Source organism: Ostrinia furnacalis, unplaced genomic scaffold (genome assembly GCF_004193835.3).
Source record: "Ostrinia furnacalis isolate ACB-3 unplaced genomic scaffold, ASM419383v2 OfSCF1928, whole genome shotgun sequence".
Classification (NCBI taxonomy): domain Eukaryota; kingdom Metazoa; phylum Arthropoda; class Insecta; order Lepidoptera; family Crambidae; genus Ostrinia; species Ostrinia furnacalis.
In genome coordinates, this window is record NW_021132167.1 from 242880 (window position 1) to 259393 (window position 16514).

A 16514-nucleotide genomic window follows, 5' to 3' on the forward strand; every position below is an offset into this window, starting at 1 on the left:
ATTACAAAGTTAATATTTGACTGTACGCAAAGTAACCGTGTAAACACATCAGTAACTTATTATTAGCATTCTTTTATCACTCTTACACAAAAATTAAATACATTTAGTGTAATAAATTGTTATCATTTAAACCTGAATTTCTTGAAAACAAACAAGTTTCAGTTCTCTTTAGTTACCATTCAAAGATTGAAGTGTGTGGAGTTTAAATACGTAATTGTTTTCCTGTGTTTGAATAAATAAATTCTCAAAATCAAAATTAATTAAACATTTCAAATTATTTCCTACAATCGTCACAAAACGCAAATTAGTTACGCACTTAAATTCACGGTGTAATTAAGCTATCAGTAATCTATTTATTTCATGTTAATTATACCACAAAATTACATGTACTCGTAAGTACAGTACTTAGAACACCGGTTTACTCGTACTTCGTTCCGAAGATGTTGTTTGAATCAAACTTCACTCATATTTGAAAACGTATTTTACGTTGAATTCTGTGAAAAGTTTTACTTTATTGGACCTCTGTGGTCCAGGACTTGCTTTAGACCCAGAGGACCCAGATTCGGTACCCAGTAGGGACAGATTTTTGTTCTTAATCCGCCTGGCTAGCTACCACCATCTCACATAAATCTGTCGCCATAACAACAATGTTAACAGCAGCATCAGCAACAGCATTGTTGTGTTCCTGCAGTTGGAGGTAAGATAGTCAGTTCCTTTGTGGTTGAGGATTCCGGATGAAGCTCGCTTCCACCTTCGGTCTGATTGTCATCTTTCTTCAGGTGAGGCGCAGGCCAAGAGCTTCTTCTTTGTGGATAAAAAAGGTTTTATTGATCACTAGCGGCCGCCCGCGACTTTGTACGCGTGGATCCCGACGATCCCGTTTTACCCCCTTAGGGGTGGAATTTCGTAATATCCTTTCTTAGCGGATGCCTACGTCATAAGATCTACCTGCATGCCAAATTTCAGCCCGATCCGTCTAGTGGTGTGGGCTGTGCGTTGATAGATCACTATGTCAGTCAGTCAGTCAGTCACCTTTGAGTTTTATATTATAGAAATGGTTACACAGGAGTTGCAGCAGTGAGAACGAGAGATCTAAATAGTGCCGATTACTAAAAGACTCCAAAATATAATAAAGAGATATAAATAACACGTGATTGTGTTAATGATGTTACAAATTACGTAACTCAAATGATATTTATAATTTTCGTTGATAATTCAATTTGTAATTAAGTTAATATCAGCGTAAGATCACTGGGGCACAGTGTAGCCACAATTGAAGTTTAAACAGTGATTCACTAGGTCTTGTAATATACGAACGAGCAGGCCGCTACCAACCGGGCAACATGGAAATCATTGGGGGAGGCCTATGTTCAGCAGTGGACGTCCTATGGCTGAGATGATGATGATGATGATGAATAGAAATGGATCTAGGCGATAACTGTGTTCTGTATTCTCTGAATAAACTCTTGTCGAATAGAAGTTCGAAAATCAGTTTTAAGCCGGGAACAAGCTGTCGCTAAGTCTATGCTTATGATTGGTTGTTTTTAAGATGTATCCATAATAGAAACCTTATTATGGTCTTTGGTTCCAATGACATACCTGAAGTAATCCTACTCCGTTAATAACTTGTATTACAATATTGTGAACGTGCCTTATCGCTCCGTCATGGTCTAAATACGTGGGTCGAATATATCAATTGTCTTTCATATTACTGTCAAAGGCAATTAAAACAAAGATAATTTTAGGTGATGCAATTACATCATTCATTCCCTCAACAGGTTCTCTGTTATGTGAATAAATAATTATTTTAATTTAGGTAAATTATTGCTAGTCCATAAAGGGCAAACGGATTTTTGAGTGGAGGTCACATCTTGGCAATTATAGTGTAGGATGTCCCCTACTTAATGGGCTGACGAGTTATGGTAGATAGTGACAGGATGAAAAACGCATCGCCCTTGAAAGAAGCTTACGTTCAGAATTGCACTAATTCTTTTTATTCATTTCGCTCTTGGCAGATCGGTCGTGGTCACGTTGAGGATTTGTTCACGTCGGTTGTATAGGCGGATACAGCTCTCTGCCTGCAACGACCAAATGATTTCTAGTTTGTTCATTATCACCTTTAATAACTCTCCACTACAATAACAATTTAAGATCCTCCCTAATTTACCCGAAGTAACTATATGGAGTGAGTATTTTGCGTACACTCCCCACGCAGGGTTGGTTGGCCCAATGTTCGCATATTTCTCATGGTGCAAGTACACTATGCGGGAAATTGACCGAGACATAGTGTAAACACCATCTCGGTTACTTTCTCCTTCCCCCACTCGTGTGTCGTCCATTACCCATACTTCGGTGTACGGGCTCGCGCTTCGGCAAATTTTAATAGTGTACTTGCGCCATCATAGTCTCCTTTTACGACATCCTAGAAATCCTAGAAGACACTTTACTGAATGTTAATAAAAGTACTTACGTTTTGTTTCAGAACCATGTTCCAGTATTTAGGAGTAGTGTGCCTTCTGGCCGTCGTGGGAGTATCCTTTGGGATCCCAATTGGAAACGAGATCGTGGAAGACCAGCAGCTAGTCCTGGCTTTCGTGGTAAGTCAAATGGGCAGGGCATATAGTACACAGAACTGACGGCTGGTTCTGGAGCGGTGGACGTCCACCCGGAAGGCGGACCGACGACCTTATAAAGGTAGCAGGAAGGCGCTGAATGCAGGAAGGACGCTACCAACCGGTCATTATGGAAAACGTTGAGGGAGGTCTGTGTTCAGCTGTGGACGTCCTATGGCTGAAATGATGATGATGAACAAAGTTCGTTCGTTTCAGCCGAAAGACGTCCACTGCTGGACAAAGGCCTCCCCCAAGGATTTCCACAAAGACCGGTCCTGCGTCAACAAAGTATTTGAGAAAAATAAGTTAAGGTTCCTCCCATTCGGGGACGGACGACCTAGAGAAGGTCGCGGATGAGGGCAGCGCAAGAACGGTCATTGTGGAAATCCTTGAGACTTTATAATTAACGGAATACAATAGTGACTGAGTTTCTTGCGCTGCTTCTTCTCAGCACAGGCCCATTTTATGCCCGAAGGAGTGGTAGGGTTAATACTGGTACGTGTAAAAGTGTTTTAAAGCCTACTTGCAAAAATAAAATGAGTTTATTTATGTGTTATATGAGAGGATATAATGCGTCGCCAGCTTCGATGATGTGGTCACGTATGATGGAGGAGAGAGTGGCGAAGCGCATCGTCTACTCTGAACTTGAGGAGGATAAGCGGAAACATGGCGGTCAACTCCTCAGGTACAAAGATGTACAGAAGCGGCACCAGAAAAGATGCAACATTGAGCCCTCTCAGTGGGAAGGTTTGGCAGCACAGCGTCCAGAATGGCGGGAGATTGCGAAGAGGCAGGTCCACGAGTTCGAGGAGGAGCGTACGACTGAACTTGACGCGTAGCGCGATGACTTGCAAGGCCCGTCCGTCTGCCGCCATTTAATATAACTATGTTGGCGGCGTGCTCAGATGCCCTCAATGGGCGAGGGGGTTTGCCGCAAAAATAGGCTACGTAAGCCATCTTCCGGCACACCAGCGCCGCCAAGACACCTAGAAGTCGGAGTGGTCACCATGGCCGAAATCGGTCGTATGGATCATCATCCTCATCATCACCATATGAGAGGAATTAAAAAAGCTTGTCTTGAACGTAGACAGATAAATGAATAGCTAGAAGCAAAGTCAGGTCACAAGTGATCCTACCCTCTCTTTGTTTAATTGCTATTTTAACTGTTAATTGTCTAGTTCGATCTACATCCTAGTTAAGATGAAGTAAACAACTCATTAGTTCAAGTTTATCGTCGATAAAACGATGTTTTCATTGATCAGATGTCAATATCGTGAACCGCGATTAAATCTAGTTTCAAGTTCTTTGTCATATTTTACTGATACTTCATCAAAATTTATCAAAATACCTAACATAAGCAATTTTATGTGCTTTTCTTTTGTAGACAAAAATAACACCTTAGAAAAGGATTCTTTCAGCTATGAGCCTTTGAATTTGTAGGTTGATAAAGATTTATGGCTTCTACTATCGTGTGGGTTGTACTAAGTGACGTCAGACATTATAAGCCAAGCCAGACATTATAATACTGACTATAATTCAAGCAGTTCAATGAGAAATGGGTAGAAATATTACGATGACAGTTTTTCAGTAGGCGTTCTTTCACAATCACCCGTGCTAAAATTACATTTATAATGTGAAATGAACTTTCTGTCTATTAACTTTTCCAGACCCTTTTGTTGAGTTGTCTAGGGACTATTCTCACCTCTCGTTCTCACCGCTGCAACTCCTGTGTAGCCAGTATCTACAGCTTGGCCGCCAATAAAAAACCTTAGAGCCTAAGCACACGAAGCTTGCGGCGCCGCACGTGTGCCCGCCACAGTAATTTCTATGTAAGACGACCGCAGAGACATCGCTCCCCCGCGCCGCAACGCATCGTGTGCTTTAGTTCTTAGTCGTTGAATCGTGATTTATCTTAAAGTCTTGACGTGTCACGTCCGTTACACGAGGAACCCTGCCCACAATCAGTGCCATAGTCATGCAAATGGCACCCAAACAAAGCTGCCAATGTTTACAGCATAATTGAGGTCAATTGTTCTGATGACCCTCTCTAAACTCATCTATTGTGTAATAGAGGAGCAGTGATAAGACTTGCGTCTTACGCTAGATTAACTGATTTGAATTGCAAACAAAAGACGGTTAACAATGTAGGGTGTTTGTCAACGATCGTAGTAATTATTTAGACCTTATGGAATTCATTCATTTTATCAACATTTAAGCCATAGGACGTCCACTGCCGAACATATGCCTCCCCTATGATTTCCACAAAGGCCGGTTGCATCCAGCGCCATCTTGATACCTTTATGAGGTCGTCAATAAAGATTGACAAAAATTCTGTAATCTTTTTAATATCAATAATTAACTAATAGTCTTTTTGTTCCAGGTAAACAGACACGGAGAAAGGACCCCTGATGCTGACGAGCTCTCTCTGTCAAATGAACAGGAGAAGCTCAAGAACCTGACCGCTATAGAAGGGCTGGAAGGGCTGACCAATGTAAGTTGAACCCGCCAAGTGACAATCAACCTCGTAGAGAAAGGTTCCACACCATTATACAATATGGAAAAACCATGCACTATATCCATTTAGGCATTTTATCTATTCAATATTTTTGCTAATGGAATAGGCAAAAACGCCCAATTCAAATACCATTTAAATTTTTTAGCACACAACAGACCAAGCCCTCTTACGCCATATAATATTAACGGAACTATTCCCACCTCTCGTTCCCACCGCTGCAACTCCTATGTAGCCAGGATCAACAGCTTGACCGCCGATAAAAACCCAACCAGTGAGTGGTATTTCGCTTAGATGTAAGAAGACAAAATTAATTGATATTGATAATGTGGACTAATAAAATAATAATTTAATGCTGTTGAAACATTGTTAAACAAATAAAATAAAAAATAAAATAAAAAAAATAAAAAATAAATAAATTACATAAAACAACAGTTCAAACGTATTCCGTTAAATCCTCTTCAGACAAGAGAATAGTGCTTTTTGTTAGCCGAAACTGGTTTTAAATCATAGTAATCGCTAACTATGAAGTATTTATCTTGTTACACACTGAATAACACAGAATAGGGGAATACCCTCAGATCATAGAAGGGAATACCCTTCTTCAAAATATTAATTAAAATCATATTAAGTTATGTAAAAAATGTGTTTACACTTAAGTTTAACAAAAAACGTAATTGTTTCATGAAACGCGAAACTTCACCTAACTAATAGTCAGGCAAAGTATAAAAGTAACCAAGTTCTCTGCCATATTTTATCAGAATAAAGAAACTTAAGGCTACACTTTTAATGCAAACACAATACCCAAATAATACAGTAGATCTGATTCATTTTACTTTATCAGTTTAAATTTATTCAGTTTTATTGAAACTTCTCTCAAAACTCCATTCAGGTTGTGTTTTAATTTTAATTGGAATAAAATTGAAAAACTGTTTTGTGTATGAAATGAAATTAATGTCTCTTACCAGTTTTGTTATCTACGTGTGTAGTAGCACCCAGTTCATAAGAAACTTTTTATTGCAGTGACTTTTAAATAAGTTTAACAAGCACCAAAAATTTATTTCAGTAAAAGTTAATTTTTAAGTTAATAATTAAATTAACACAAAATGTAAATAGAAGAATCTTCTTATAAATAAGTGTTCTTATAAAAAAACAGGAAACAAAAACCCGGAAACAGACCGGTTCTGTTGTTCCCGTTTCCTGTGTGTAGCAAGTAGGTAAAAAAAACAGGAAAATATGGTATTTTCCTGCAAACCATCATTATGCAGCACGACCAAGTAGCTTAGAATGTAATATCGGCGCCGTAATTGTATTGTATTAAATTTTGAGCTACCTTCTTAAAATTACTTAGAAAACAAGCAGATTTTTCCTATGTTTTTCTTGTGGTTCCTGGAATTTTAATATCGACTGTACTTTAGCTAGACTGTATTAGGGCTGATCTCAATCCAGGCTTATTATTACAAACAAAATGCGTTAGTCAATCTGTGTGTTCAGTCCGTTTTCTGTCTAGGCCACGAATATTGTTTTGTGATTTTTGATATGTTTTATATTTGACTAGCGGCCGCCCGCGACTTCGTACGCGTGAATTCCTTTTTTCCCGCTAATTCCCGTTCCCGTGGGAATTTCGGGAATTCCTTTCTTAGTGCACCTCTACGGTACCTAAGCTACGTCCCTTCCAAATTTCAAGTGCCTACGATTAGCCGTTTAGGCTGTGCGTTGATCTGTCAGTCAGTCAGTCAGTTTCTCCTTTTATATATTTAGATATTCGAGATGTTACTTTTTAGGATTTGAAACCTCTTAATTTTATAAACTTTTAGTAATAAATAATAATGAAGTAGGTCTAATCAATAAAAGATACGTAAATCTTTACCCATTTCTTCAGCAGCACTTCTTCTCATTGCTTGACAAATGTTTGTCTCAAATGAAGCTTTTTAAACCCCAAGGGAAACCTTTTGATTTTCTTTTTAATTTTGCCTTTTTGTTCTTTTTCTTTTAATTGGACTTTCACACCATCCAACTTTCTTTTTAAGTCAGTCTTTTGTTTTTACTGTTCTTTTTATAAACTTTTAACTTTGTTCTTTCCCAGGTCGGCAAAAGGAGAGCGTACCAAATCGGCAAGTTCCTTCGTCAGAGGTACGGGTCCCAGGGTCAGGATATCATCTCCAGTTTGTACCTGCAGGATCAGATCGCCATCAGGAGTACTGATAAGGAGAGGACCAAGATGACTATACAGGTATGTGTTACATTATATTTTATGTATAGTGCGTAAATTAGTCAGTGCCTGAGGTACGGGAGGGGTGAAATTGACATAATATCATGACGTGACAGGGCATACAAATCTGAAGGAGATCTGGGCCCCATTTGCGCTAAATATTTTCAACTACAACGCGACTAGACGACGAACGAAAATCACAAAGTATCGCGGTGTCGCTGTGACAGCTAGTTCAAACGAAAACAAAACGCAACTGCTTCTTTGTGTAAAAGCTGAAAGAAAGCTACTTTTTCACAAACTCAAGTCAAACGCCTTCACGAACATTTGCTGTTTTTAGTGAAAAAATAAGGTGTTCTGACTTTTATTGGAAAGTGATTAAATCCGTTGTTTCGTCTTTGTTTGCGCGTGAACTTTACCGCGATATCGAATTTGTACCTCAGCTAGACTGAAAAACGAAGCGCAACTGGTGAAGAAGCGGTAATGAATTGGAGACGTTAAAAATTAGCGCAATCGGGGCTCTGAAGTTTGACTGCCGTTTGACCGTCACAAAATCACCCTCCTGTGCCGCCATACCTCAGGTACTGACTAAGTTAAGCGCAGTTAATAGAATAGAAGATTTAAAACGATCCAATATAGCTTGATTAGAATGACAGCTGCCATCAAAAGTAACGACATAACTTTGTAGTAGCGATCAATGAGAGCTAAATATTGGCGGACAAGAAATAATTCACGTCTGACCTACAAACAATATTTTCGACGACAGTGCTTCCAATAAAAATGTTAATTTCGTGTAAATGCAGCGTTAAATTACACCAATAAGTAGTAATTCGAAATTATAAAAATCAAGCTAGAGTATTAACGACGTCTCTACAAGGTTATCTCGAGTTACAAAAATGTTAGTGATGGGACATATCGACAAATGTCATATTAAATTAAAACTAATTTTTTAACATATTTAACAAATTTTTTTTCTAACTAATTTTTTTACATATTTAAGTCAAGTTATACGTTTATCTAAATGTTCACTATTAAAAACCAAAAAACATTTCATTCTTAAATAATCAAACATTGGAAATCAATCACCGGTATTTTTTTGGGTATTCATAGCACCGTTGCTCTAGAAGAGATGCCCACCGCCCCTCTAGCGAGAGGAAAAAACCACTGAAGAACACTGATGATAATGACTACGACTTAGGTTGTACACCCTTGACATGAATTTTAAATTGTACTGTCTTTAAATTTAAATTATAATTGTCATTTTTATGAATAAAGATATGAAGAAAAAATGGGTGCATTTTTTTATATCATTTTTTCGAAAACTTATCGATACATCTATGTGAACCGTACGAAACATACCCAGCACTAGTCACATTCGTTTGATAGCTGTCATTCTAATCAAGCTATATTGGATAGACTATAGACACTATCAGTTGACAATAATGACATATTACTGTAATTCCTTCCTCTAGTCGTGACATTTTAAATCTCGTGTGAAAAGCGTTCCATTCCATAATGTAGACAGTCGATAGCACTTCAGGCTTTATATTTTTGGTTGCAAAATAGCTTGTATTACAACGAGATAAGACGCTACTCTGTCTAGGTTAGGCTGGGTTGCACCATCTTACTTTAAATTTGACAAACGTAAACTCCATACAAAAAACACCGGTTATAGTTACGGTTAAAGCTAGGTGGTGCAACTCAGCCTTAATGTGCTACAACAGAAGAGAGTAAACATTTTATGAGAGCTTTCGAACACTGTAGAACTATCTGTCAGATAGGAGATATCCAACACGAGCAGTCAGCAACCTTATTAATTAATCTGAAATTGCTTCAAGAACCCATAAAAGTGTAAGAACGTACATTTCAGAGAATTCACACCACGCAGAAATAACTATAATAGAAATAATAATAACTTATAAGTATTTTATATAAATACTTGTACAATTTCTTCGGCATTCTAAAAATAGACAGCTATTAGGTTTTACTCGTGCTCTTAGATTATTTATTTCCATTAAACACACAATATTACAAAAATAATTTCTGACGGGTCCTAACCAAATAGAACTAAATGTTACACGTAAAGACGAGCTAAAAACGTATAAAAATACCATCCGATTGAGGGTTTGCGCGATTGAAAAATCCGCCAGATGGCAATACGTAGACGCGAGGTCCAAATGCTGCGTGATTGGTGGATTTTGACATATCTGTCAATGTCATGTCAAAAATAACCAATCATGCAGCATTTTGACCTCGCGTCTACGTATTGCCATCTGGCGGATTTTTCAATCGCGAAAACCCTCACTAAGAACCTCCTTTTGCTGAAGTCGGTTAAAATGTACTAAATGACCTTTTACCTACTACACTGGTTGGCAAATTCTGATAAGTCTACGTCTACTAAAGATTATTTCTTTAGTTTCATGATAATTTAAGTTCGTTTACATTTCACATTCAAACTGAATGATAAATACGCTGATAACGTGTTAAAAACCTTTGCATTAATTATAATAAAAATAATTACACATTAATTTACTGTATCGATAACCGCCCCTCATTTAACACCTTCGCTGCCAGCCTAAAAATGGCACTGTTCCGTTCGGGCCATGGGGGACAATGATGGGCGACACTTTAACTTTCCGTTCGGGCCGCGTCGGACAATGATGACCGCGAGTCAGACCTATGTTTAAACCTCTGTATTGAGCCGATGGACAGCATTTCTTCAATAATTCTCATATAAGCTGACCCGCGCGGCTCCCAAGATTAGTGTACGTCACTTGGTTCTCAGGTAAAGCTCGGACTTAGAAAAAAAAATGTGGATAACGGTAGCGCAATGAAACATGGTAATTATACAATGCATTTTTGCAAATTTATCAACTTTTTAGCAAGATAATAACGGTTTATTAATTAAAACATATCGTTTACTTATTTTAAATAATTTATAATATGCAGGACAATAAAAAAAATCACTTTCATTGTTAAACAACCACTTTGTATGAAGGGTTGGTACAGGTACTAAGTTCTTTGTACAGCTACAAAAATTATGCCATTTAAAACCTTATTAGTGGCATAAATTATTGTACTTATTATATGCTTACACCTAGCAGGATTGTCGAGAAAAATAGATTTGTTTAATGTATGAAAAAAACATTTTTTCTCTTATCAATACTCTATTCTAGAACTTTTTTTTATTATTCATGTTGGTCAAAGTATTGGCATGTTAAATCAGCTATGTCATTATAATTATTTTTAATTTTAAGTATATTTTTAAATATTATTTGTAGATATATTGACAATTCAATATTGTTTTGAAAAAAGAACCGATCGAAAGTGACACTACAGTGATGGATGAAAAATTCAAAATACAGTCAAACAATTTCTAAAACGTCAAGTCGCAAAAATTGGATTAATAACCCAGTTGTTAGCAGCACCTTCCTGTAAATTTCATAATTATATGGCTGTCCAACGAGGCAAAAATGGGAACTAATAGTTCAGTATTGATAGTAGCGCCTTCCTGACAATGCCATAGCTGGGACGGCTCAGTTTTGGACATTTTTTATACGAATTATTGATAAATTCAATTTTTTAAATAAAATTTAAACCTTTTTTAATTAAAACAATTTGAAAAAAATCACTTTTAGCGTTCCTTTTACGGTATCATCGATTTATTTATTATTATTTTTAATCACTATTTAAGACTTATCCTGCTAGTTTCGTTTCTCATTTTATACCTTATAATATTCCTATTTATGCGTAATATAATATATCAAAAACCTACCAATGTACAACTCTTTATTTTTTTGGTTGTTCTCCTTTTTTTTTTGGATGCGAGCGGGGATGGTCGACAACATGACCGCGCGGCCCTACGGAACGGATTTTCGAATTTTCGCTCGCTGGGGCCATGGGGATCAATGATGTCCGACGCTTAATAATTCGATGTAGAGACTCAAAAACAACTATATGTTAATAAAATCCTTTATTTATGTTTATAATATAACGATTTAACAAAAAAAAACAATCGACGAAAATTGAAAAAAATTGAAATTTTTACTTGGCCTGGTAGGAAAGTGCAGTGTCGGACAACATTGACCGCGTTGGCGTTCAATGTGTTAAGTTGATGGACAAATACGAAATACAGTCTTAATAAGTACAAAACAACGTTTCACAAACGATACTTGTTTAAGTGAAGCAGAAAACCGAACGCACAGCGTTGAATAGAGCTCTGTGATTGGTTCGTGTGTCACCCTGTGCGTCCACGCACACAGTGAGACCTCATAGTAATGTTTGTGAATACGGGCGTTAGTTAGGTACTTAAGTATACTCGTATAGTTCATAATAATATGTGATTGGTCTACACTGTATAAGAAACAACCGCTCTGTAATAGAACAAGGTATGCGATGCCACCTGAATCACCTGATGTATATTATTAAAGATTTAGATATTTCTCCCCATGAATTTTCTGTATGTCGCAGGCAACATTCACACAATGAACTGTTTGTTACTGGTACAGTGAAAAAGTTTTTCAAAAAATGTTTTTTATCCAAACACAGGTGGCTATGGCAGCTCTCTACCCCCCAGAAACAGAGCAGCAGTGGGACGAAGGTGTGGGCAAAATTTGGCAACCAGTACCCTACTTTGCTGTACCATTGAGCGAAGACTATGTAAGTATCAAATATTAAGGACGTAGCACACTTATCAACCTGGAAAGGGATTGTAACCGTATCAATTCGAGACAGTCAGTATACTTTGTATGAAACCTCATACTGCAACGCACACTTATCCTGACCGTAACGTAAACGCCTCGCCTCACAGTTGACAGCGCGCGAAAGGAGATGACAGCTCGCGAAGTTCAATACGGTTGATCCCTTTCCGAGTTGATAAGTCTATCTCAGAATTGGGAGCACTCAGTTTTGTCATTTTCAGGCTACTTTAATTGTAAAATAGCACCAAAAAATACAGTATCTTTTTAGGATCCACAGTAAAGTTTGATAGTAATTTATAAAACCCTACTAATATTATAATTGCGAAAGTTTGGATGTCTGGATGGATGTTTGTTACTCTTTCACGCAAAAACTACTGAACGGATTTTGATGATACTCTACAGCATTATTCAGAGTAACAATAGGCTATAATTTATGACGATCTGTGACAAACTAAATTTCACGCGGGTGAAGAAGCCGCGGGCAAAAGCTAGTAAATATATATTTTTATTCCTCACGCCACGTGGCGTATTAATAAATCGTTAATTATAATTAAATACCTCATTAAAATGATAAATCAACATAAACAACTCTGAGATGAGCTAATGAACAAATAAATAAATCATTAAATGATAATCACGCTTACGCAACCGTCTTGAACTTATATCGATATTTGCGTGTTATATAAATATAATGATCTATAATTGAGTTAAAAATACAATAATCATGCTATTTGACATAAGGTTACGTGAACTATAATGTTGTGTAAATATTGAAACATCGCATTAGTTATTAAAACACAAAAATATTGTTCATTTTGGTAACTTAACTATCTGAATATTTATAAATAAATATAATATGTTTTCATAACATCATATTTAATTTATGTTTCAAAAGTTAATGAACTGACCGACGACTTGATAAAAGTTTTAAAAGCTTTTGTATGCAGGGAGCTTCCTGGTTAATGAATATTAAAGTTTCTTTATGAAATCATAATTACAAATCCATATTTAATACTGTTTACGGTTCAGCGTCCTATTATGCCTACGTTTACCTTTTTGGTGAATTTTTTACAGCTTTAAACTCTTAATTCTTCTTAACTCTAGGTATTTTGGGAAAGCTCTTTCTTAGCGAATATGTGTTGATAGATAAGTAAATATTGATTGATCTTACTCTTCCTTTATCGTGTAGGTTGAACAAATGGGGTGTAAGACGACAGCACTGGTGTCAGACATTATGGCATGGCTCAAACGGATCAAAATAATATTATTACTTCAATTGACTGGGAGTGGAGGCCTGTGCTCTAAGGCATAGGCAATCTTTGCCTACATTATACACCTGTCTCCCACAAATTTAGTTGTAATTTAATATTAATCTAATTGTAAATACACTTTTGTACTATGATAATTTGTGGTGAGAAAATAAACTTATTTGTTATTATTAATTGTCAATCTTTCTCCAGCTCCGCTACTACTCAAACTGCGTCCGCTTCTCCAACCTGATGAAGGCAGCCAAGCAGGAGTCCGTCTTCGAAGAGTTCAGGCAGTTCGACGACCTCATCCCGAAGCTGAAGGCTCTGACTGGAAAGAACTTCACGGAAAACCCTTTGTTGTTCGAGACCCTCTTCGATTTGTTGAGGAGTCAGGTAAGGATCGTTACAGAAAGTCTCTTTAAGATATTTTCCATAATTTAATGCCTTGACGATCTGGCGAAGGTCGCGGGAAGAGCCTGGATGCGGGCAGCGCAGGACCATTCATTGTGGAAAACCTTGGAGGAGGCCTTTGTCCAGCAGTGGACGTCATTCGGCTGAAACGAACGAACGAACGAATGCCTTGACGTACCGGAAAACGCAGCGTGAAAAGTCCACCCACAAGGTAGACGAACAACCTCATAAAGGTAGCAGGAAGGCTTTGGATGGCTGGTTGCTGGCAGGCTGCTCCCAACCGGGCGATGTGGAAATCATTAGGGAAGGCCTATGTTCAGCAGTGGACGTCCTGTGGCTAAAATGATGATGTTGATGATGAATTCAAAACCACGAAAACTACTTGAGATACTTATCGCGTTCCTTTATCAATAAATAGTTTATTTAGGAGTAAATAAATACATAGTTTATTTAAATAGGCAGTCTTCTTCTTCCGTATAAAGTGGTGATAACTTTTATACACTAACATTTTTAATAGCTGATCATATAATTACAGGTCGGTCTTGGTTTAGACATTCCTGAATGGGCCAAGCCTCTCCTGCCCAGGCTAGGAGAAGCAGCCAGGCTAGCTTATAGGCTGTACTTCAGAACCGATGAAATGAAGAAGATTGGTGGAGGTAAGTTTCCACGATTGTTACTTTGGTTCTTAAAATAAGACTTCAATGTAATTAAAAATACAGTGGTTCGAAGCTTAGTACGGGCTTTTTTTAGCATTACCTAGTATCAAGTTAAGTTACGTTTCACAATACATCATCTGTTAAGGATTAATCACACTTATCAACCCGGAAACGGATCGTAACCGTATCAACTCGAGCTCAGTATTCTTTGTATGAAACTCCGTACTACTTTTTTTATTCAATATTTTTTTTTAATTAACCATTACAGAAATATGTACTTGTCCGCACCGTAACGTAAACGCCTCGCCTCGCCACGAAAGGCTATACGGTATTAATCACTTTCCGTGTTGATAACCGGTAGTCTTCACTGCAGGAACATAACCTCTTCTTAACCAAGTTCAAATGGAAGATTTGAGGCCTGATGTTCGCTTATTCTTCCCTTATCTTATGATTAGCTTTCCGCCCGCGTGGCAATTTGTCTGAAACAGAAAAACTTTATCGCGCGCGTCTCTGTTTCAAAAACCGAGATAAAAACAATCCTATGTCCTTTCCTGGGACTCAAGCTATCTCTGTGCCAAATTTCATCAAAAAGGTTCAGTGGTTTAGGCGTAAAAGCGAGACAGACAGACAGAAAGAGTTACTTTCTTAGATGTTTTTATAGTATATGTCATTGGTTACTTTAGCATTTATAATATTAGTTTAAATAGTATAGATATAGGAGGGTCGTGTTCCTACAGTAGAGACAATACAACACACCTGATGATGAATGATGCTGACATATTATTTCCAGGTGTCCTCCTCAACAACTTCGTGGAAGCCGCCACAGCCTTAACCAAAGGCAAGAGTATCACCAAGCCTCTCCGTTTATTCTCCGCCCATGACTTCAACATTGGAGCCCTGATGGAGGTGGCCAAGGTGAAGAGTGACCAAAGCATCCCGGAGTACGGGGCAGTATTCGCTTTGGAACTGTACAAGTCGAGGAGCACGGGAGAGTTTAGTGTTATGGTAAGTCAACGGCATAAAAAGTACACATTTTTTTAACCAAGGGAATAAAGTTCAAAACATGGTGGGAACTATATTTCTACTGCCGTATAAAGGATGATTAGTTTATGGATGTTGAACCCATGCGAAAAGCTGCTGTGGGAATACCACAGTTCCTTCCTATAAGGTGAGTGATGGAGCACCGTGGTCGTTTTGATGGGTGAGCCTACATAACCTACCCTGTCACCGGAGGGTAAGTATTTGAACACCAGAGTAACTCACGAAATGCTGACCATAGGTACCTATACATAAACACTATAAATATTTAAACAAATACCATGACTATAGCTCATAAGATGATGGCCATTAGGACAGAGAAGTTCTCAAGTAGCGCCCATACACCGAAAGACGTAGGTGTAGCCTGGTCTTCCTCTCGGTTGACTGATGACCTGGGGAGGATGAAAAAAATCTGCTGTTGTTGTGAAAAACTTCGGCCTGATCATCACTTTCCATCAGGTGAGATCCCGGCTAAATTCTTCTTCGTTGAGGATTAAAAAATCTTAGAGCATCACCAACCCTCTCCGTCTGTTCTCCGCCAATGACTTCAACATTGGAGCCCTAATGGAGGTGGCCAAGGTGAAGAGTGACCAAAGCATCCCGGAGTACGGGGCAGTATTCGCTTTGGAACTGTACAAGTCGAGGAGCACGGGAGAGTTTAGTGTTATGGTATGTTAGACAGCTGATTGATTGGTTTATGTGGGTGTTGATCGTATACAAAAAGTTGCTGTAGGAACCCTACAGGCGAATGACGAAGCACCGGAGCCGTTTTAGTGATTCGTACCTATTCCTTTTCCTTCTGACTTGGTGAGCCCGACATAACCTAGGCCGTCCTCGCGTGATAGGTATGCAATTTAATGCATTTTCCTCGACAAAAAAGTACAGTGTAAACTCTTTATAACGTTACTCGATATTACGCGATAAATTGCTTAAAACGTGTTATTTCTTAACTTTTTTGGTTTGCCTTATTTTATATCTGCTTTACCGTGTCACTCCATTTAACGACCTTTATCTATAAACGTTGAAAAATGCTCAGTCCCTTGAGTGTCGTAATTCATGGACGACCACACATCGAAAGGCGTAGGCAGGTCCACTCGGTAGCCTGATGACCTGCGGAAGGTCAAGG

The 16514-nt window shown here is 38.0% G+C and overlaps 1 protein-coding gene across 1 annotated transcript in view; it reads left to right on the top strand.

Annotated features, from left to right (window-relative positions):
- The window catches only part of LOC114354166 (venom acid phosphatase Acph-1), a 33739-nt gene that overhangs the window by 16073 nt on the left and 1152 nt on the right, over positions 1-16514 (top strand). The window contains exons 2-8 of the mRNA XM_028306424.1: positions 2483-2597; positions 4993-5103; positions 7211-7357; positions 11882-11992; positions 13494-13676; positions 14230-14350; positions 15141-15355. Coding sequence (XP_028162225.1) covers positions 2487-2597; positions 4993-5103; positions 7211-7357; positions 11882-11992; positions 13494-13676; positions 14230-14350; positions 15141-15355 — 999 coding nt within the window. The 5' untranslated portion in view covers positions 2483-2486. The remainder of the gene's footprint in view (positions 1-2482; positions 2598-4992; positions 5104-7210; positions 7358-11881; positions 11993-13493; positions 13677-14229; positions 14351-15140; positions 15356-16514) is intronic.